The sequence below is a fragment of the Colossoma macropomum genome, unplaced genomic scaffold (genome assembly GCF_904425465.1).
Source record: "Colossoma macropomum unplaced genomic scaffold, Colossoma_macropomum, whole genome shotgun sequence".
Classification (NCBI taxonomy): Eukaryota; Metazoa; Chordata; class Actinopteri; order Characiformes; family Serrasalmidae; genus Colossoma; species Colossoma macropomum.
This window is the reverse complement of record NW_023495965.1, coordinates 1,252,501-1,276,757: the sequence shown is the minus strand read 5'-3', so window position 1 is coordinate 1,276,757 and position 24,257 is coordinate 1,252,501. Positions and strand designations below refer to the sequence as shown.

Sequence of the window (24,257 nt, the reverse complement as noted above, 5' to 3'; positions counted from 1 at the left end):
TTCCTGACTTGTCAACCAATTGGACGCTATGATCCTGACTTGTCGACCAATTCGAGGCTGTGTTTGTAAACTGTCTACCAATCCGAGGCTGTGTTCCTGACTTCTCAACCAATCAGAAGCTGTGATCCTGACGTGTCAACCAATCAGACACTGTGTCCTTGCCATCTTAACCAATCGGAGGCTGTGTTCCTGACTTGTCGACTAATCAGAGACTGTGTTCCTGACTTGTCAACCAATTAGAGGCTGTGTTTCTGACGTGTTGACCAATCAGAGGCCCTGTTCTTGACTTGCTGACCAATCAGATGCTGTGTTCCTGACTTATCGACCAATCAGAGGCTGCGTTCCTGACTTGACAGCCAATCTGAAGCTGTGTTCCTGACTTGTCAACCAATCGGAGGCTGTGCTCCTGACTTGTCAACCAAACGGAGGCTGTGTTCTTGACTTGTCGACCAATCCGAGGCTGTGTTCCTGCTTTGTCAACCAGTCAGAGGCTCTGTTTCTGACTTGTTGACCAGTCTGAGGCTCTGTCTTTGACTTGTCGACCAATAAGATGCTATGTTCCTGACTTGTTGACCAAACAGAGACTGTGATCCTGACTTGTTGACCAATTCCAGGCCCTGTTCTTGACTTGTCAAACAATCAGAGGCTGTGTTCCTGACTTGTTGACCAATCAGAGGCTGTGTTCTTGATTTGCCAACCAATTAGAGGCTGTGTTCCTCACTTGTCGACCAATCACAGGCTGTGTTCCTGACTTGTCGACCGATCGGAGGCTGTGTTCCTGACTTGTCGACCAATCAGAAGCTGTGTTCCTGACTTGACAACCAATCGGAGGCTGGGTTTCTGACTTGTCGGCCAATCAGAGGTTGTGCTCCTGACTTGTTGACCAATCGGAAGCTGTATTCCTGACTTGTTGACAAATCAGAGGCCCTGTTCTTGACTTGCTGACCAATCACATGCTGTGGTCCTGACTTGTCGACCAATCAGAGGCTGCGTTCCTGACTTGTCAGCCAATCAGAGGCTGTGTTTGTGACTTGTCAACCAATCTGAGCCTGTGCTCCTGACTTGTCAACCAAACGGAGGCTGTGTTCCTGACTTGTCGACCAATCGGAGGCTGGGTTCCTGACTTGACAACCAGTCAGAGGCTCTGTTTCTGACTTGTTGACCAGTCCGAGGCTCTGTCTTTGACTTGTTGACCAATCAGATGCTATGTTCCTGACTTGTTGACCAAACATAGACTGTGTTCCTGATTTGACGAACAATCCAGGCTGTGTTCCTGACTTGTTGACCAATTCCAGGCCCTGTTCTTGACTTGTAAACCAATCAGAGGCTGTGTTCCTGACTTGTCGACCAATCGGAGGCTGTGTTCCTGACTTGTCGACCAATCTGAGCCTGTGCTCCTGACTAGTCAACCGATTAGAGGCTGTGTTCCTCACTTGTCGGCCAATCAGAGGCTGAGTTCCTGACTTGTCGACCAATTAGAAGCTGAGTTCCTGACTTCTCAACCAATTGGACTCTATGATCCTGACTTGTCGACCAATTCGAGGCTGTGTTTGTAAACTGTCAACAAATTCGAGGTGGTGTTCCTGACTTCTTGACCAATCAGAAGCTGTGATCCTGACTTGTCAACCAATCAGACACTGTGTTCCTGCCGTCTTAACCAATCAGAGGCCGTGTTCCTGACTTGTCAAATAATCAGAGACTGTGTTCCTGACTTCTGGACCAATCAGAGGCTATGTTCCTGACTTGTCTGACTTGTCAGCCAGTCCGATGCTGCATTTCTGACTTGTCGACAGTGCAAAACTACCCATAAAAGTAAAAAAGTAAGTCTCTACAATGTAATGTTCCTGGGATATTTATTATTTTATATATGGTGTCCTTTGATGCATAAGACATCAATGACCTGTAAGTGTTAAACTAAATTTAGGACATAAAAGAATCAAACTACTATAAAAATAACAATGTGACAAACGTCCAGTTGAGACTGTGGTGAAATTCGAGGAATCTCCCTGCAACCAAAACTCCCTCACTCCCAGCCCACAGCACACTCCAGCAGCAACTACAGGTGGGTTTAAACTTTGAAAAACTGGACCAACTGTCCTTCAGATGATCTTCAGTGCGGTAGAGAGAGAGAGAGACCGCAGGCACTGGAGCAGTATTCACCGTGCACAAGAAAACACCTCTCAACTCGGCAAGGCCAATGACTTAATTTAAAGAACTGCATACAGCAACGTCTGGAGGCGAGTTAACCAGTCAAAATACAGGAGGTGTATTTTGTGGAGGTGTGTATGCAGTAGGGGGACAGGACTGAAGCCAGAGCTATAGCCTGTGGAGCCATGCACACCTGAGCCCAACAACCGCAGAATTAAGTCATTGTCAGGTCTGAAATTTGCCATGCACAGGGTTTTCTTTATGCCCTCAACGTTCAGCTGTTTTTTTTAAAGGGTGCATCTGTTTGTTTCTCTGTCTCACTCTTGTTTAATCTGCTTATGTAACCTTCAGAAGTCTTTGATAAGAGAAATATGCTGTAAGTTTATATTATATTTTATCAGCTCACTGAAGTGAGTGGGGAAATAGTGTGGAAAGTGCAGATTCTAAACTTTCAGTTCATACTATATTAGTGTTTGTGAGTACAAGAGGATACATTTTATCATGGTTTGAATTTGTCTTTTTAAATTTGCAAAGTTTTTGACTTCCTGAGTCTAAAACAAACCTACCTGTATCAATAAAAAATGTAATTTGTGTGCATGTAATTCATTATTTACCTATATAATTAATCATGTACCTATAAAAATACATTCAATATTACAGCAAAATAAGAGTAATATTGTAATATCTTTCTAACCTTTCTTTTAGGGACTTTCTTCTGCCTGTTCTGGAAAGCTGCTTACACAAATAAAACTGAATTGTTGAATTCTCCTTCAATAGAACTGGACAGCAGCTCTCCTTGCTTTGCTTCTGCTCACCACTGATAAACCCTAACCCTAGGCAAATGTTTTGTTTATTTGAATTGTTTATGGATCACATCAGGCCTCTAGCTGACTACACTGCACTGCACTGTAAATCTGTCATTGGGTTAAAGGTGCCATAGAATAGAAAACTGTATTTACACTGGCATAGTTGAATAAGGAGTTCAGTCTGTGGAACTGACACACAGTGAACCCCAAACACTGCTGTCGCCTTCTTCAAAGACAAATCTCGCATTTGCAAAAGAGGACAGTAAAACGGGCCAATTGCAAAAATCCTAAACTGTTATGTATCAGTCTTGGCTCATTAATATTTGCGTCCCCAATTTTATGCCTACACCAGCCCACGTTCTAGCCCACGAGGTATCCTGAGGAACAAAATGACAACAACAGAGCAACAGCTATAAAAAAGGTGGACTATGTGCAGAACTGTAATGTTCCAGGCTGTGAAGGGATGTCAGCACTTTTCATTCCCTTCACAAGAACCGAACTGTCAGTGGCTGATGTTCACTTTTAATCCAGGCTGAATGGCTTCCTATTCACCAGCTTCTTAATTGATTGTGCCAGTCCACCTTAGATGTTACAGCTTATACAGGTGCCAGAATGTATCTGCGGCACCATTTAAGGTGGAATGGAAAATTTGCGTAGGAAGGCAACTTCAGCTCCCACACCTTCAACAGGATCCCGGACAGCTTGAACTCAGAGCTGTTAGTTTCTCTGCACATTTCACTCCGGACAGTTTCTCAAAGCTCAGACAACATCGAGCAGCTTCGCTCAGCGTTTGACCCTGAAGAGACGGAGACGCAGCTCCACCATCAGCATCACAACCCCAACAGCAGCCTGTAAGCAGCCCTGCTGAGAGACTTTATCATTTTCTGATGGTTGAAGCAGATCATCTTAAACTGAAAGCTTTGTAGTGAGTTAACAGCTTTAATTTACTTTCTGTTGTTGTCGAGATCAATAGCAAAAAGGGAACATGGCTCGTTTCATTCTAGGGCCGAATCATAGGGCTGTAAATGGGCAAAAATCTGGGCATTTTTCACACATACCTTCTATGTAGACATCAGAGAAAATTTAAAAGACAAAATAAATGCATTCTATGGCACCTTTAACTATTTAATGTGCCCCATCCCTATCTATAAATAAAATGAATTAATAAATAAACAGATAGATAAATATCCCAGATTGAATGGAGGAGGAGAGGTCAGCATGAGTTTGTTGATCTGGCATGGCACTGGGAAACGAAGTACCTGCACAACAAGCGCAGGCTGCAGGTACATCCAGATGTGTGTTATCAGGGAGAAGGACACTGTGGGGCTTGAAATGTCTCTACAGAAGGGGTCAGCGAGAGGCTGTTTGCCAAAAAAAAGCTGACTGCCACCAAATGCTAAAGCCCTTTGCTTTAGGAAAGCTGCGCCTAACTTTCTAAACGCAGCTAGTATAGCTGAAGTAGATACTGCAGGAGTGAAAGCTTTCAGGATGTTAGTGATACGTCATTTGAGGGTACACCATTTCCCCACCTTTACTCCAAATGTAGTCGATCACTCAGGACAGGTTTGGTGTCTGAAGTTTGCTTCTTAATTTTAGCACAGGAGCTAATGTAACTAAAAAGTCGTGGAAGCTTATACCCAATTATTACAATCATTAACCGTGTGCTGTTCAGTATCTCTAACAGACTTGATTCTGTGGTTTCTGACACTGTATGACTCACTGTTATCTATAAACATGGACTAAAGTACATTAACTTAGCTGAACACAGTAGCAGCACAAATCCTCAGATACCAAACGTATCCTGGGTGACTGACTACATTTGGGATAAGGAGGAAAATTTGCTTTAAATGTGTGATAATATATTTTACATCATGTGTTTACCAAAATTGTGAGCATGTTCATAGTTTTTTTGTGTTTGTCTGTGTGGGTATCCAGGTTTTGTGTTCAGATACAAAGTTGTGTGTCTATATACATATGTATCTGCATGTGTGTGTGTGTGTGTGTGTGTGTGTGTGTGTATGTGTGTGTGTGCTCACCAGGCCGCCGGGTCATACTCTGCCCAAATCCTCACATACTCGTCCAGATGATGGGGACCCAAAATGGAGGAGTCCCGAGTCAGGTACTCAAAATTATCCATGATAACAGCAACAAACAGATTCAGCATCTACACAAAAACACACACAGTGAAAACAGTACAAACGCACAATATTTAACTGTACTCCATTTTATTTGTAAATATGCACTCACTGTATTATAATATTATATTGAGGAATGACAGTAAAGACGACTTGACTAAAATATCCTTCATTATTACCATAAACAATCTGGAAGATTGACTCGTCAGACCACAACACACGTAGCTCAGAGAACTCGGCGGTGTTTTCGCTGTGCACAGTAGAGTGTTAACCTTTGTGGATGCAGTGTCGAGCAGTGTCTATTGACAACGAACTGGGAAAGTATTTCTAAGGCTACGTTCACACTACAAACCTTGTTGCTCAAATCTGATTTTCTGCTCAAATCCGATCTCTCTGACACGAGGGTTCACACTCGTTTAAGTAAGTGATTCAAATCTGTCATTATGTGAACGAACCGGCGTCCTGAAATGACCCTCATGAGCTCATCCTACTCAGTAACGTCACGTGAATGAATCACGTTCATCATCAGCACAAACTAACGAGCAGAACGAGCTTCGCTGAGAAGATCATTAACTCTGATCAGCTCTCAGCTTCATTATTAGAGCGAGACGAAGGAGAAAAAGGTGAGATGAGCTGCTTTTCCACCATTTACAGGCTTTAACTTCTGGTCGGCGCTGCTGCCATGGTAACGCTGAATGATGGAGCACGCACAGTGGAAAAAAGCACATGAATTCCGATCACATTAAGGTCACATGACCATGAATCGATTACGTATCTGATCTAGGACCACATATTAAAGTGGCTCAGGTCGGATTTGAAAAGATTAGATTTGTGTGTCCACACAGCTCTGAAAACATCAGATCTGAATCGGATTTGCGCCACTCCAACCTGTTAATGTGAATGTAGCTTAAGCCATGTCATGATCTCCATCAAATCATGAAACAAGTTTTTTAATAAAGTGATGTCTGAGGGGTTGAGAGTCATCCAGTGATGATATTACTGACTGTGGATGATCTAATAGCTCAAATCCTCAAATAAGGAATGTTATTCTGTTACATGCATTTTTAGCAAAGTAGTGAGCATCGACCCGTCCTCACTCATAAAGGACTCCTAGTGTTCCTAGTGTTAAACAGCTCCTGTCTCAACTTTTTGGAACATATTGCAGGCATCAGTTTCAAAATAAGCATATATTTACAAAAAAACAAAGAAAGTGATACGGTAAAGCATTAAATACATTGTCTTTGTTCTGAGGAAGAAAGGAAGTGAAGAAGAGTTTCCCTCACCAGGAACGAGCAGAGGAAGATGAAGGAGACAAAGTAAGCATAAGCGACGTTACTCCCACATTCCTTCGCTTCATTTCCAGAGGCGGGGTCACACGGCTTCCCGCCCAAACATGCCAACATTATTTCATGCCACGCTTCACCTGTAGCACTCCTGCCACACACACACACACACACACACACACAAACATATCCACATTCAAGTTGAAATTTACGTAGCCTCCAATGATGTATTCTAGAGACAGGAAAACAGTGTTTAATATGGTTTTAAAGGGGCCTATTATGCTTTTCTGTTTTTTCTCTTTCTTTTAGTGTGTTTTATCTTTTTCTGCATGTAAACGTTCTGCAGAGTCCCAAAGCTCAGCGTTCCCTCCAGAGGGAGAAACTCTCTCCCACAGAACCCACTTTTCTCAGATGCCTGAAAAGCCTCGTTGGAATTCCAGTCCTTTTCCTTTGTTACAGGATGACTCAATCTCATAACACAGTCCTTACTGCCTGCCTACCGGGCGAGCTCCGCCCCCTCACACAGTGTCCAGCGGCTACTGGAGGAGGAAGAGTGTGTTCAGTGTTGTAGAGTGTGGAGAGACGCTGACCGGACTTTCAGGATCCACTCTGGATCAAACTGATCCGGCAGAACCGACGCAGCTGGAGAAACAGCCACAGTGGAGTTACGGCTGCTCAGGAGAGAAGGGTCTGTCTGCAGACTGCAGTACAGGGGCGGAACCTGGAGGGGGAAAACACTCTGGAGGCTGACCGATCAGAACAGAGTGGGCGAGCTGACCAATCAGAGCACACTGGGCTCATCGGGAGTTGGCACAGGAGCTCTAACCGAGCGTTTCAATCTATTATAGACCCCCAAAAAAAAAATTATGAACATTGAAAATGAGCATAATAGGTCCCCTTTAAATTTTCATTTTTATTCTTATTTTGTTCTTTATTTGGGTTTTCAACTTCAGTACTAGCTTACTTTTTTGTAGTATTATGGTGAATAATTTGTCAGAAACCAGGGCGTAATTCCAAATTGTTTTTCATTCTGATGAGTGATGACAAAAAGGACTTTTACTCCATAGTTTTCATTTTTCTTTCTTGTTGCAGTACAACAATAGTTTCATTTTTTATTTGGTTTAATTTTTTTATTTTTATTACAGTTTATGACTACGGCCACACTGCTAGTTTTCACTGATGATCATAATCCTGGAGATAAAGAGAGAGATGGAGAATTGGAGGTTGTACCTGAACAGCAGCATCAGCGCCATGATGAATGTTCTGAAGTTGTTGTGTTCATTAATGGCGCTATCTTCCTCCTCATCTAACGCCAGGTTCCCAAAGAGCTACTCACACACACACACACACAAACACACACACACACACACACACACACACACACACACACACACACACATTACACAAAGAACTCAGCCGTGAATTACACAGAGATTAACTCCTACTGTGTGCATGTAAATGTGTGTGTATGTGTGTGTATAAGTGTGTGTATTAGGGGCTGCACAGACAAGTCGACTTTACTGCTCGGCGTTGACACTTGACGTTGACTAGCCGCTGATTACGTACTTTTGGCACTAACGTTCTACTGACCTGTGGAGTTTGGCTTTATTCTAAAATTCCTAAAACAATAAAAGGTCGTGTGTGGTTGGAGAGGGGGCATATCGCTCGAACATCCTGTAAAGTTTGAAGTTGGTTACTCTTATTTTCATAGTTATGGTGCTCTAAATTTCTCTTGCTCTCCGGACCTTCGCTGCAGGCAAGTGTCTCGGCAAGGCCGCCGAGGGTGCGCCTAAGTCAGATACAAATTTGTGAGATTCTGGGGTCCATATCTCTGGTTCTCTGAAGGCTAGCAGAGCGACACAGGGCTCGTTGGAAAGGGGATGTCGCGTTCAACTGACCTGTGGAGTTCCACTTCGTCACAGACGTTTAAAGTTGGATTTTTAAAGTCGCTTGTTGCAAAGCATTTCCTTCTATTGTGGTTTTATTCATGACGTCATCAATGATGCGTGTGATGATTAGTGGACGTCGACTCAACTTTCATCACATAACTGTCAAATTAAAAAAATCTAAAGTATGCAACCCCTAGTGTGTGTGTATATGTGTGTGTGTTACCTGCATGCCGATGATGGCGTAGATGAAGAAGAGAATGGCGATCAGCAGGCAGACATATGGCAGAGCCTGCAGAGAAAGAAACACACTTTACACACACTGGCTGCACCGAGAGACTGTGTATGGTTTTCTGCTCGTCTCTTAACGGGGACACGATCCTGTTTCCATATCTACCTCATGAGGACAAAAGATGTTGTGAGGACAAACATTCTTCTGTGTATATATGTGCGGGAGAGTGTGTGTACAGTGTTTGTGTTCTTCTCCTGTACCTTGTGGAGACAAAATATGCTGCGGGGACTGAAATCCTGGTGTGTCTGTATTCTTTTCTTAATGGAGACACTGTCCTGTTTACACACCTACCTCATGGGGACAAAATATGTTGTGGGGACTGAAGCTGTTCTGTGTGTGAGAGTGTGTGTGTGTGGCTTTGTATATTTCTCTTCATGAGGACACAACCATTTACACACCAACCTCAGCGGTAGAAAAATTGTGGTGTGAGAAAGAATGTGCGTAGAAGAGTGAGAGTGTGTGTGTGTGTGTGTGGGGGGGGTTATATTTAATACTTAGTGGGGACTTAGTGGGTTTCTGTACCACTTTATGTGGGCAAAATGCATTGCAGGGACAGAAATCCTGCTGAATAATAGGGTGAGTGTGTGTGTCTAACAGTGTAGTAGATACAGCACAGCTTTGCTACATAGAATAATATGTTGCAGTGAGAGCGCCAATAAACGTCAAGCTCAAGCTCATTTTATGTTCTTTTTGTATAAATTTAATGGAATAAAACTTTCACCATCTTTTATGAATGTCCTTCATTTGGTGTCAGCTGACTAACTCTTCACAAGCTAACTGTTTTCCTAGAAGATATGAGGGGGAAAAAGACTAGGCTAGCAATGTTAGCTGGAATGACAGACAATTAGCTTTTGTGGTTTATTTCAAAGCCTTGATTGACGGCTTTTCTGTGTGTAAATATGATGTCTTTTTGTGCTGTCATTCTTGGTTTAATGCAGTACTGGCAAAATTGGCACGTTGGGTGCGTAGACGAATTGATGAGGACAAAAGATATTGTGTGTGATTCTGAAACCAAGGCAGAAACTGTGATACAAGTGTCCATGGTCTCATGTTGCGGTTCCGGAAGATGGAACAGCCTGTTGAACTTTCATTACATTTCCAATGTAACAAAATTATCGCTCCTCACTCAGTCGGCTGCCTAAGGCGATGCCGCGGTCTCGGCCTATAAGCCAAGAGACTCCGCAGCTTCTCAGCTTAAACTGAGAAGAGTGAACGGCTGTAATATTTACTGAATTCCAGCAGCGTCTGACGCTCGGAGATTAAAGCTTGAGTGTGATTAACTTATGTGAAGTTAAGTTAATCTACCATGTCCTTTAGTGTTCTTCTCTTTAGTTTTCCAAATTGTTAGTGGTTTAATAAAACCCAAACCCAAAAAACAAAAAAGAAATAACAAAAAAATATCGTAAGGTACGAACCAAACCGTGGATTTGAAGAACTGTCACACCCCTAGTGTTCATGTATGTGTGTGTGTCTGAAAGAGAGTGTATGAGTGTTTGTGTGGCTAGTAAGTGTGTGAGTATGTGTGTGAAAGGGCATGTGTGAGTGTCTTCATACATTACTTCATGGGGACATCCAGCTTTCTCCATACCAACTTTACGGGGACAAAACATTTCTGGTAATAAAAACTGTGTGTATGTGTGTGTGTGTGTGTGTGTGTGTGTGTGTGTGTGTGTGGGTGTGTGTGTGTGTGTGTGTGTGTGTGTGCGTGTGTGGGTGTGGGTATGTGTGTGTGTGTGTTTGTGTGTGTGTGTGTGTGTGTGTGTGTGTGTGTGTGTGTATGTACCTTGAATGACTGTACAAAGGTCCATAACAGTATGCGGATGGTCTCTCCCTGCCTCAGGAGCTTAATGAGCCGAGCAGCTCGGAACAGACGCAGAAATCTCACGTTAATGATGTTATTCTAGAGAGAAAGAGAAAGAGAAGAAGAAAGAGAAAGAAAACAGGGAGAGGAAGGGCAGTCAAAGAGAGAAAGAGAGAGAGTGATAGAGAGACAAAGAAAAAAGAGGGAAAGAAAAAGGAGCAGTGATAGAAGGGAAAGAGTTAAATGCTATAAAAAAATACATCTTTCAAAAATAAAAAGTTCAGATGAAAAAAGAAGGTCAAATTAACTAAAACAAAAATCTAAACAAAACCAGGATTAACATCAAACATAAAGAAGAAAAACCTAAACAAACTAAATGGGAAAAAAAGGAAATCAGCCATTAAATTAACAGTCATCATCCAATCAGATGTTTACGCAGAGACTATCGAATGCACTGATCTTTGGGACAAGCAGGCCAGAGAGGAAGCACATCAACACTCAGCAAACACAGGCGCACAGCAGGGAGGAGGAGAAGGCTGAGCTCGACTGTGATGCTCAATATACTTCAATACCTTACATATTATAATTTGGTAAAAATCTCTAGATCACAAGTTCTACTGTAGTTTATTCTCTCAGGACTGACAGGCGTGTTTAAATTTGGTATGCAAGGATATTGAAATTCTGCGCCAAAATATCTGGGATGTTTTTCATGTGCATATCTGTTGCTAATGCTAAACACCCAGATTTATAAAGTGGCACTATGATTAGCATTAATATTTATTTGTGAAGGGCTACAACTGCATTAAAATGGAGACATTTTATCACTGTAGTCCAGCATCGCCTAAACATTCTGCTCTTGCGGAGCTCGAGAAATTAGTCATATCTTCTGACATAAACATGCCTGATGTCACAGTCAAAAATGCAGGCACATGTGGTGACCGGTAAACATTCTTAGCAACAATTTTTATATAAAACATAATTTTTTTGTTGTCTGTTACACAAATGTGTTTTAATTAACATCCCGTTAATTAATGTGTATTTAAAGTCCTATTTAAAATGATCATCATGCATTCATGTTATAGAAGCAGTGGAAAGCCTGTAGGTTGTCCGACTAAAGGCCAGTTTATGCTTCTGCTGTAGGTACGTAGGTACAACTTCAGCATCGCATTTCCTCCTACGCATTTCCGGCTTGTCCTTCGCCACCATTTTTAAATTCAGTTAAGAGTCGAATGAACACGGATCAGGTTGAGGAGAGACTAACTGACTAACTGTTGCTCTGCTATCACGATAAAAACAAATTTACTTTTGACTTTACATTTATGTTCACATCTTTAATGTTATTGAGCAGCACTTTCACGTCAGCATTCACATCCCTTCACTGGGTGACACACAGCGCCTCCTACCAGCCAGGAGGAGGCAGATGAGCAGAGAGGGAGAGAGAGAGAGAGAGAGAGAGAGAGAGATAGAGACAGACATCATGCAACTTTTGCTAAAGTGCATGGCATTCAGGCAATGACATGGTGATATCTGAGTCTATATGTTGTGTGTCTAAATGTGTAAACTGTGTTGTGTTCTAAGAAACTGGACCAAACTAAACATTTACTGTACTGTATTACTGTAGTTCTGTATATCTGCATGTTTGGACTACAGTTTGACTACTGGGATTGGGATTAGTTTTACATGGGGAGGCGGGGAAACGTAATTCAATCACGAAGTGTCTCTGAAGTTTATGATCGATTTGTACAGAAAAAAAATCTCAGCCATCACATCAAAAAGTTCTACAGTCAAGATTAATATAATCTAAGATGATTCCTATGGCTCGTTTTATAGCACAGGATCATTATAATCTGAGATTATTTATACAGCTCATTTTATAGTACAGGATTAGTATATTCTGAGATTGTTTCTACAGCTCGTTTTAGAGCATAGGATTAATATGATCTGAGATTATTTTTACATCTTGTTTTATAGCATGGGATTAATATAATCAGATTATTTCTACAGCTTGTTTTATAGCACAGGATAATATAATCTGAGATTATTTATACAGCTTGTTTTATAGCACAGGATAAGTATAATCTAAGATTATTTCTGCAGCTCATTTTATACAGTGGGATTAATATAATCTGAGATTATTTCTACATCGTGTTTTATAGCATGGGATTAATATAATCAGAGATTATTTCTCCATTTTATGTTATATCATGAGATTAATATAACTTGAGGTATGGTTCATTTTATAGCACAGGATAAATCTAGCCTGGGATTATTTCTATAGTTAGTTTATTAGCACGGCATAATCCAGTGTTATTTCTATGGTTTGTTTTATAGCACAGGATTTATATAATACGGCATTATTAATATAGTTTCTTTTACAGCACATGATTAATATAATCTGGGTTTAATAGCAAAGAATTAATATAACCTGGAATTACTGCTGTTAGTTTAGTGCAGGATTATTAGAACCGGGGTTATTTCTGCTGTTGATTAATGTAATCCTAGGTTATTTCTAAAGTTTGTTTTGTAGCACGGGATTCATATAACCTGGGGTTGTTTCTATGGTTTGTTTTATAGTTTGGGATTAATATAATCTGGGATTATTTCTATAGTTCATTTTATAGCATGGGCACTGCTTTAGTTTCACTATCAGTTGGTGTGCGTGTGAATCAGTAAGTGTGTGAATCAGTAAGCGTGTGAATCAGTAAGTGTGTGAATCAGTAAGTGTGTGAATCAGTAAGCGTGTGAATCAGTAAGCGTGTGAATCAGTAAGTGTGAGCGCGGAGGTGAAAACGGTGGACAGGATTAAGTGTTTAATCTGAGTGTGTTCTGCCAACTGTGACTCGTTTAAGCTTGAAGATGCAATTTTATCATCATCATCATCATCATCATCATCAGGCACTCCAGGCTTCAGTGCTCACCATACAGGAAGCACATGCTTTGGGAAGAGGAAGCAAGGGGTAGGGGCAGGGGATTGTGGGTAATGGATGCATTGAGAGGCAGAGAGAAAATTACAAACCAACCGTGGGCTACATGTAGGATGGGTTTGTTTGACAGTGAGAACAGCGATTGGTTTGGTATGATCACACATGGAGGGGTAGTGAGGGAGCGTCATAGTGCATTTTTGTTTGTTTGTTTGTTTGTTTGTTTTGGATTGGATGGGTTTATCAGGGTGGAGACGTCAACAAAGCAGAGGATTAAAGAAGAAGCATGTAAAAAGAACAGGAACAACAGTGGTTACGGATACAGTCGACAGGCTGCTTAATCACACACAGATAACATGATTCCTTCTGCAGGCTGTTCCAGTGGCCACGACACAGGTCAGCGATAAAAGATCCAAAAATATTTTAAAATAAAAGTGACACTACGGATTTGGGGATTTGGAGCCCTCTCTGGTGGAAATGTGTAAGTGCTTCAGACGAATCTGACTTTTGCGAGGCTGAAAGAGAATCAGAGAGAACTCAGTCTAAACTGAAGGAGCGTCTCTGAGGACGCGAGTGAATTATCTACTACTGTCAGCACATCTTCATCAGTGTGATGTTGATTCTGAGATCATTTGAGGCCGAAACATCGAGCCGGACCTTCTTTTAGAGTCTGTGTGTGACGTTAATACGTAAAGACGTACGACGTGGAGTGAAAAACTCGACGCCTCTGACTTTTAAATGATTATTTCAGGCTTTACAGGGCGACTCTCAGTAGAACACACTCAGCATATTATAGCCTGTTTATATGCTCCTCACTCAGTAACGACACTTCTTTAAGTTTTAACAGAAAACAACTGCAGTGTTCATGAAAGGAAAGTCCTTCATACCACTTTATAACATACACAGCACCTTAATAATTATCTAATAGTTTGTTAATGACTGTTAATACTTAAGTAATAACTACTTATACATTGATAGTTGCTATCACTTCAATTATTAACCGTTTTAATAATCAAACATTATTTTAAGTTGCAGAAATCTAATCATAGTTTGTAGTTAAAAAATATATTGCATGAAATCACTTCATAATAATTATAAATAAATCATCTGTTCTCTTTTAAAGATGTTTGAGTAGATATTTACTATCCGGCTACTTTGTGAGGCACAAACATTAAAATATTAATGATCATTAATTAGGCCACTATGACAAAGTTTCAACCTTATAATGTATTTATAAACACACAGTGCTACTAATATGTCACTACGTAAATGACTAATAATTCAAATAGTTGCACTTAATTAATTATTATACAAGTAACACTTACTAAACATCATCAAGAAACAGCTAGACTATATTTAAGTTGTTTTTTTTGTATAGAGACCTGTTCTTACAAAGTGTTACCAAATCTCTCCGGCTGTTGTCTATGGGAGTCGCTTATGCTAACACTAGAGCTAACCAGTGCAGTGGTGGGTGGTGACGACTGGTGAGCTTCTACCTAAGGTCTTTATCTAATCAGAGGATAATGAGCTAACATTAGTTTGCTGAGGTACCAAACAATATCTGAGGAACAGAACAATATCTTTTTTATTTTTTTTAAAGCTAGGATAGTTAGCCTAGCTAACCGCTCTGCCTTCCCAGTCACATCCTGAACAACGTGTCTGTGTTATATGTCTGACTTCTGTGGTAGGAAACTATAATATAATAAACTTCCGTCCATCCATCATCTAAACCGCTTATCCTTCTGGGTCGCGGTGGGGTGCTGGAGCCTATCCCAGGTCGCCAGTCCATCGCAGGGCAGACAGACAGACATACACATTCACTCACACCTAGGGGCAATTCAGTGTGTCCAATCAGCCTGACTGCATGTTTTTGGACTGTGGGAGGAAACCGGAGTACCCGGAGGAAACCCACGCAGACACGGGGAGAACAGGCAAACTCCACACAGAAATGACCCTGGTCACCCGGCCGGGAATCGAACCCAGGCCATTCTTGCTGTGAGGCGACAGTGCTACCCACTGCGCCACCGTGCCGCCATATAATAGACTTATTTTGACTGAATCGTCAGTGTTTTATATTTCAGTATTGGAATGTTGGCACGTTAACAGCACTCGAAACAAATCCCTGTTACATTATAACGTTTATAAAGAAAGTGACCAGCAGCCACTGGAACAGCCAAACTCAGACTCAAAACCTGCACAACAGTGAAATTCCATCACACACACACACTTACAGTGGGGTCCGAAAGTCTGAGACCACCCTGAAAATCTGTTAGAATTTTGAAAATTTTAAACACAAGTTTGTGATGATTTTGCACTATTTCTAGATCTTGAGGTGTTTTTAGTCTGATCTCTTCCACCGAAGCTTGTGTTCAGACTCTCTGGTGGATCTGATCTGCTGATCAGACACTTTTAAAGAGAAGAGAAATGATGAAAATCATGTTACAGATTTAAGACTTTTCACTCAGATTGTTATTGTTATCTTTATTACACACGTCTATAACCCAAGAATAGCTCAACCCGTTTGTACTGAAGTCCCTGTAGCTACTGAATAATAAGGCTTAGTGTGTAATAAGACTGAGATTTTAAATTAGAAACTGTTAGTTTAATTAGAAAACAATGCAAAGTAGAGCAATTTTCACCAGCTCTCTCAGAGTGGAGCCCACTGTGAGTACACAATACACAACACTACACAATCAGACACACACACACACACACACACACACACACACACACACACACACACACACACACACTACCACAGACCACCACACACTAATGGACACAAATACACAGCACACACAGGACCACACTTCATGTTTCATCATCATCATCATCATCGTCATCATCATCATCATCATCATCATCATCATCCTCCTCCTCCTCTTACTGACAGTAACTGCTAACGTCTGAATCTTTCTTGCTCAGAGTATAAACTTCAACTACACTCTTAAAGATGGTTCTTCAAGGGTTCTTTAGTACAGACAGTGGTTCTATATAGAACCACGAACACTCAAAGAACCACTTGAATGCCAAAACAGTGAAATGGTTCTTCAGATTGATGAGGACACTGTATTTACATTTTATATTTCACAATTTGTATCACTCTGAAGAACCATTTCACCATGCAGAGAACCAATTTAGCATGAAAATGGTTCCTTGAGTGTTCCTGGATCTATATAGAACCATTTATCTTTACGAAAGAACCCTTGAAGGTCCTTTTAAAGAGTGTGCTTCTTTACGTATGTATATCTGTATAAATAAGTCCTGGAGCACTGCAGCGCATTCTCTATGAAGAACATGAGGGAAGAGACTCATAATCGTGATCCGCTTACAGCCAGACTCGCCCCAGAAGAGGAGCGGAACACTCACCCCCAGCTCCGTCACCAGGATATCAGTGATGCTTCCAAGAATGGAGACGAAATCAAAAATATTCCATGCGTCTCGGAAATAATTCTGCAGGGAGACGAGAGGAAGCAGCACGTTAACCAATCAAACTCCAAAACAACACCCAAATCTGCATTATCCAATCAGACACTGAGCAGCTCAGCCAATCACAGGGCTGTCACCATGGAGACAGGCAGGTAGGGGAGCAGTGTGTATTTCAGGATGTCTCTAAAGAGGTCAGCAGAGGAAAACATGCTATATAAACTCTCAGGCCTGAATAAGCAACACATTAATATTAAATATTAACTCTGAGTCACTCTGAGGAGGCGAGTTTATAGATTTGTGTATGTATTTCTGTGTGTATATGATTGTTTGTGTGTTTACAGGCCAAAAGCATGAAAGGAAATTGTGATTTCTAACTAATATTTCACTACTGAGTCTATTAGCCAACAGCACAACATACATTTACTGACCTCGACTGAATTCTGTGGCCGATATTAGAGCTGATTTAAAATGTAAAGGGTCATTCTCTCTCGATCTGTTCATCTCCCCTTTAAAGGCTCCTCATATATCATGATCCTCATATGTTTCATATCTAAATGCTCCGTTATCTTCATCACTACTTTCCAAAACCGCTGCAGCAGCTTCAGCAGCTGTAAACTCTCTGAACGCCGTTTCACATGAGTCTCCGATGTGGACTGAATGAAGAATGAAGGGTTTCCAGCGTGATGGTCAGTCCTTAGTGATTTCCTGAGCGTCCATTGGTCAGTTTCACACAGAATGTAGACGGACACACGAATCCACCAGTTCCACACGGTGAGAGGCAGATGATGTGTATCTCAGCCCCTCTTCATAGGCTCATAACTCCGGATGTGAGTCTCGTATGATCTCGAGATAAGATGGAATGGAAAGGGCGACTCTGCAGTACAGAGTATTTGCGTACGACTGTGTGTGAGTGTGTGTGTGTGTGTGAGTGTGTGTGTGAGTGTGTGTGTGTGTGTGTGTGTGCTGTAGATAGACTCACTCGGACCCCGAAGGCGATCATTTTCAGAATACACTCCATGAAGAAGAGGATGGTGAAGACGATGTTCAGGTTCTTCAGCACTTTGTCGTAGAGGTCTGAAGCTCCGTGATACTAAACACAAACACAAAATGTTTGATTTCAGGCTTTGTCAGGATGTGGGGACCCCTATGTTGAGCTGGAGCTACGAGGATAATGTAGGTAACCAGTAATGAAAGCTTATACCCCACCAATTAGCATGGTGCTAACTGCATATTGTGAGGACACTGTAAGACACAGCATTATTTAGAAACATGGACAAAATTGCAGGGCTGGGGGGAAGTAAATGTTTCACCGAACTCTCACTTTAACGATGAAGGTGCACCGTGTGTGAGGAGGAGGAAGAGGAGGACGTACCTTCATCATGAGGACGATGGTGTTGAGCGCGATCAGAGCCATGATGCTGTATTCAAACGGCGGAGAAACCACAAACTGCCACATCCGGTACTGGAAGCTCAGCTTATTCTCCGGCATGTGGCGAGTCAGAGGCTTAGCGTTTATAGCAAAGTCTATACAGGCTCTCTGCAACACACACACAGTACATGATACACACACACACACACACACACACACACACACACAGTACATGATACACACACACACACACACACAGTACATGATACACACACACACACACACACACACACACACACACAGTACATGATACACACACACACACACACACACACACACACACACAGAACATGATACACACACACACACACACACACACACAGTACATGATACACACACACACACAGTACATGACACACACACACACACACACACACACTCAGAACATGATACACACACACACACACACACACACAGTACATGATACACACGCACACACAAACACACACACCTAAACACGCACTCTGTTCCCACCTCGTTCTTTTCCAGGCTGTAGTCCTCCATCATCTTGTCTCCTTGCTCCTGGAAGGTGATGATAATCAGAGCGACGAAGATGTTGACGAAGAAGAAGGGGAAGACAACGAAGTACACCACGTAAAAGATGGACATCTCCATCCGATAACCCGGGCTAGGGCCCTGATTCTCAAAGGTGGAGTCCACCGAGTGCTTCAACACCCTGAGAGACAGACAGAGACAGGGAGAGAGAGAGAGAGGGAGAGAGAGAGAGGGAGAGAGATGGTAGTGTTGTTATGCCTCAGAAATAGCGTGGGGGGTGGGGGGGGTCTGGCCTGCCACCGCTGCTGAAAAACTCCTAAAAGAGACACTGAATGAGTCTGCAGTGTTTTGGCCCGGGGGGGCTGAAGCCCGACACATGTGGCCTACCTGATGGACTACAACCTCCACATGCGTCACTGTCCGCGTGACTCCGTCTGAGGAGGTGGCTCAGGTGTGAACAGTTAGCAGAGATAAAAACTGACCACACCCTTAAAAAATAAGAGTGATTTGGTAAAGACACTGTTTTTTTATAGAACCATGAACACTCAAAGAACCATTTGCCTGCTGAAAGAGTTCTCTGATTGGTGAAATTGTTCTTCAGACTGATGGAGAACTTGTTGTATATGGTTCTGTATAGCACCAAAAAAGGGTTCTTCTATTGTTACCATAGCCACTTTTCCACTGCCTGGTACCAGCTTGACTCGACTCTACTCGCCTTTTTTCCACTAGGCAAATCTGGTACCTGGTACTATTTTTGGTACCACCTCCATTGAGGTTCCAAGCGAGCTGAGCCAATATCAAAAGGAGGCATTAAAACCCTACAGACTTCTGATTGGTCGGGAGAATTGCTAAACACACACACAGGTCAGGCATAACATTCTGACCACCTCCCTGTTTCTGCACTCATTGTCCATTTTATCAGCTCCACTTACTATATAGGTGCACTTTGTAGTTCTACAGTTACAGACTGTAGTCCATCTGTTTCTCTGATACTTTGTTAGCCCCCTTTTACCCTGTTCTTCAGTGGTCAGGACCCCCATGGACCCTCACAGAGCAGGTACTATTTGGGTGGTGGATCATTCTCAGCACTGCAGTAACTCTGATGTGGTGGTGATGTGTTAGTGTGTGTTGTGCTGGTACAAGTGGATCAGACACAGCAGTGCTGCTGGAGTTTTTAAACACTGTGTCCACTCACTGTCCACTCTATTAGACACTCCTACCTTGTTGGTCCACCTTGTAGATGTAAAGTCAGAGACGATAGCTCATCTGCTGCTGCACAGTTTGTGTTGGTCATCCTCCAGTCCTTCATCAGTGGTCACAGGACGCTGCCCACAGGACGCTGTTGGCTGGATATTTTTGGTTGGTGGACTATTCTCAGTCCAGCAGCGACACTGAGGTGTTTAAAAACTCCAGCAGCACTGCTGTGTCTGATCCACTCGTACCAGCACAACACACACTAACACACCACCACCACGTCAGTGTTACTGCAGTGCTGAGAATGACCCACCACCCAAATAGTACCTGCTCTGTGAGGGTCCATGGGGGTCCTGACCACTGAAGAACAGGGTAAAAGGGGGCTAACAAAGTATCAGAGAAACAGATGGACTACAGTCTGTAACTGTAGAACTACAAAGTGCACCTATATAGTAAGTGGAGCTGATAAAATGGACAGTGAGCGCAGAAACAAGGAGGTGGTTTATATAGAACCACTGTTCTCACTAAAGGACCCTTGAAGAACCATCTGTTTTAAGAGTGCACAGCTACCCTGAGCTCCAGTTCAGCTGCGCGTCGCTGTGTTCATTTCCACACTAGTTTCTCTCGGCGCCGGCGACAGTCCTGCCACACTGACAGTGTGTGGTGACTGTATGATGTAAAGCCCTCATTAATGTATGCTGGTGTGTGTATGTTTGTGTATGTACTCACTGCGGCCACCCCTCCCCAGTGGACACGGTGAAGAGAGTTAGCAGGGCCCACAGCACGTTGTCGTAGTGAAACTCGTACTTCTTCCACTCCCGCTTCTGAGCTTTCACTTCGTTATCGCGCTCATAGACCAGGTACTCACCCCTAACACACACACACACACACACACACACACACACACACACACACACACACACACAAACACACACACACACACACACACACACATTAATTCCAGACGTCTAACATTGTTAAATCTTGATATATCATCTTTTATAAATATATTTAGGGTATATAAAGGTGAATAATCTAACCTACAGGCTATATAAAGCTGAATAATCTCATCTGCAGAGTGTATAAAGGTGAATAATCTCAGCTGCAGAGTGAATAAAGGTGAATAATCTCACCTACAGGCTATATAAAGGTGAATAATCTCACCTGCAGAGTGTATAACAGTGAATAATCTCACCTACAGGCTATATAAAGGTGAATAATCTCACCTGCAGAGTGTATAACAGTGAATAATCTCACCTACAGGCTATATAAAGGTGAATAATCTCACCTGCAGAGTGTATAAAGGTGAATAATCTCACCTACAGAGAGTATAAAAGTGAATAATCTCACCTGCAGAGAGTATAAAGGTGAATAATCTCACCTACAGCGTGTATAAAGGTAAATAATCTCACCAACAGAGTCTATAAAGGTGAATAATCTCACCTGCATGATAGGTGAAGATGAATAATCTCAGCTGCAGGGTGTATTAAGTGAATAATCTCATTTTCAGAGTGTATAAAGGTGAATAATCTCACCTGCAGGGTGTATAAAGGTGAATAATCTCACAGGCATGATATGTAAAGATGAATAATCTCACAGGCATGATATGTAAAGATGAATAATCTCAGCTGCAGGCTTTATTAAGTGAATAATCTCACCTTCAGGGTGTACAAAGGTGATTAATCTCACCTGCAGGGTGTATAAAGATGATTAATCCTACCTGCGGGGTGTACGAATGTAGATTATTTTACCTGAGTGGTGTATATGAGTTACTGATCTCAACTGTTGGGTTTATGAATAATCTTAACCGCAAAGTGAATAATCTCACCTGAGGAGTGTATAAATGTGAATAATCCCACCTTCAAGGTTTATAAGGGTGAATAATCTCACCTGCGGTATGTAAAAAGGAAAACAACCTCATCTGCTGGGTGTATAATCTCATGTGTTGTTTATATAAAGGTGAACAATCTCACCAGCTGGGTGTATAAAGGTGAATAATCTCACCTGTAGGATGTATAACAGTGAATAACATCACCTGTAGGATGTATAACGGTGAATAATCTCACCTGCAGAGTGTATAAAGGTGAATAATCTGAACTATGAGATGTATAAAGGTGAATAATCTCACCTGGAGGGGTATATAAAGGTGAATAATCTCACCTGTGGGATGTATAAAGGTGAATAATCTCACCTATGAGATGTATAAAGGTGAATAATCTCACCTGCTGGATGTATAAAGGTGAATAATCTCACCTGCAGGATGTATAAAGGTGAATAATCTCACCTGCTGGATGTATAAAGATGAATAATCTCACCTGCAGGATGTATAAAGGTGAATAATCTCACCTGCAGGATGTATAAAGGTGAATAATCTCACCTGCAGGATGTATAAAGGTGAATAATCTCACCTGCTGGGTGTATAAAGGTTAATAATCTCACCTGCAGGATGTATAAAGGTTAATAATCTCACCTGCTGGGTGTATAAAGGTGAATAATCTCACCTGCTGGGTGTATAAAGGTGAATAATCTCACTTGTGGTGTTTATACAGGGGAATAATCTCACCTGCAGTCGCGCTCAAACTCTTTGGACTCGTCCGTGCAGTAGAAGAATCGTCCCTTAAAGAGCTGCACGGCCACCACAGCAAAGATGAACATGAAGAGCATGTAGACAATCAGGATGTTCAACACATTCTTCAGAGAGTTCACCACACAGTCAAACACAGCCTGAGAGAGAGACAGGCAGAGAGGGAGACAGAGAGAGAGAGAGAGAGAGAGACAGGAAGAGAGAGAGAGAGTCAAACACGCTTTATTTTTATACATATATGATATAATAAACCTGATTATATATATATATATATACATATATGTATCTTCTAAATTGTTAAGTTTGTGTTGTTTTTCTTAGTTTTCATGATGCATTACATACATTTGACCAGCAGGTGTCACTGTGCAATGCTCTGAGCGAGCTCACTCCAAACATTCGACTGTTACCGTGTGCAAGTTTACCTTTAGTTTAGGCAGACGCTTGATGGTCTTGAGGGGTCTCAGGACTCGCAGCACTCTCAGAGACTTAATGACACTGATATCTTTCCCCTTAGTGCTCCCCCTGCAGGATGGAGGTCGAATAACATGCTATAAGCTCTCCGCTACAGAGGACTGTTCATCCAGCACAATGCAGTAAAGATCTACACATCCACACCAGCAGGTCCACAATGATCACTTACAGTGCTGAGTTCACTTTTATCACGCAGAACATCTTATTTACACTTTCGGCTACAAAAAACCTGCAGGCTTTAAAGCGATACTTCAGCGAAAAGTCAAATTTCCTCATTTTCCCCGACTTACCTCAAGTGTAGTCACGAGGCAGCGTCTGAAGTTTTTGTTTTCCGCCGGAGCTCCGAGGCTAACGTAGCTAAGAGGTAATGGAAGCTAATAATTAGCCAATTAGCATCACACGCTCACTTCAAAGCATGTGGAGGGTTCAGTAATTTCGAATAGACCTGATTATGTAGTTTCTGACACTGTATAACACACTGTATCTCTTAAAAAGGCGGTTCTTTGAGGGTTCTTTAGTAAAGACAATAGTTCTAGATAGAACCATGAACACTTAAAGAACCATTTGCATGCTTAAAGGTGAAACGGTTCTTCAGATTGATGGAGATGGTTCTATATAGCACCAAAAAGAGTTCTCCTACTGCTACAGTGTCGAACTTGTGACAATAGGTGCTATGAAGAACCCTTTTCAAAAAGGTTCTACATAGAATCTTAACATATAAGCATGCAAATGGTTCTCTGAGTGTTCATGGTTCTATATAGAACCACTGTCTTTACTAAAGAACCCCTGAAGAACCATATTTTTAAGGGTCTACATTAGCCTCGTGACTCCAGCGCAAAACTGATGAACAAAACTTCAGACACCGAACGCGTCTCGGCCGATCGACTACGTTTGGGAAAGCTGGGTAAAAACTGGGGGAATTTGAATTTTCATCAAAGGGTTTTTCCTTTTTTCCCATTTCATTCATTCCCTGAAGTTGTGGGCATTCCGAAAGCATAGCACATTCAGATCGCCGTGAACAGACTGTCAGGCATTTCCTGGTGCAATGCCCAGCCAACCCTCTTTCTTTCTTTCTGTTAGAGCGTTAGGGGATGGGGGTCCGGGGGGCTGAGGGATGGGGAGCTGGGGGTCTGGGGAATGGGGGGCTGGGGGTGTTAACATGGTGAGGCCGGGGGTGTAGAGGTGGATTGCTGGTTTGTGTCCAACTGAGGCTTGAACTGAACTCGAAACAGGTCAAACCAGGAACACAAAGTCAGGTTAAAACAGTCGTTCAGACCAATGGCGGTGAAGACGCTCTTCACACCTGAGCTCATCACAACACAGGTCGGCCTACAAAATCCACAAAAGGCCGTTTTAAGGTGGAGACTGTTCTGAATCAACTCC

General features: G+C 42.1%; 1 protein-coding gene across 1 annotated transcript in view; it reads right to left on the bottom strand.

The window, feature by feature from the left end:
- The window catches only part of cacna1ab (calcium channel, voltage-dependent, P/Q type, alpha 1A subunit, b), a 147,810-nt gene that overhangs the window by 47,080 nt on the left and 76,473 nt on the right, over positions 1–24,257 (bottom strand). The window contains exons 26-37 of the mRNA XM_036564312.1: positions 22,826–22,925; positions 22,383–22,543; positions 20,549–20,689; positions 18,605–18,806; positions 18,074–18,238; positions 17,681–17,791; positions 16,642–16,725; positions 10,334–10,450; positions 8,485–8,550; positions 7,603–7,700; positions 6,373–6,523; positions 4,991–5,118 (exon numbers count right to left, since the gene is read on the bottom strand). Coding sequence (XP_036420205.1) covers positions 4,991–5,118; positions 6,373–6,523; positions 7,603–7,700; positions 8,485–8,550; positions 10,334–10,450; positions 16,642–16,725; positions 17,681–17,791; positions 18,074–18,238; positions 18,605–18,806; positions 20,549–20,689; positions 22,383–22,543; positions 22,826–22,925 — 1,524 coding nt within the window. The remainder of the gene's footprint in view (positions 1–4,990; positions 5,119–6,372; positions 6,524–7,602; positions 7,701–8,484; positions 8,551–10,333; positions 10,451–16,641; positions 16,726–17,680; positions 17,792–18,073; positions 18,239–18,604; positions 18,807–20,548; positions 20,690–22,382; positions 22,544–22,825; positions 22,926–24,257) is intronic.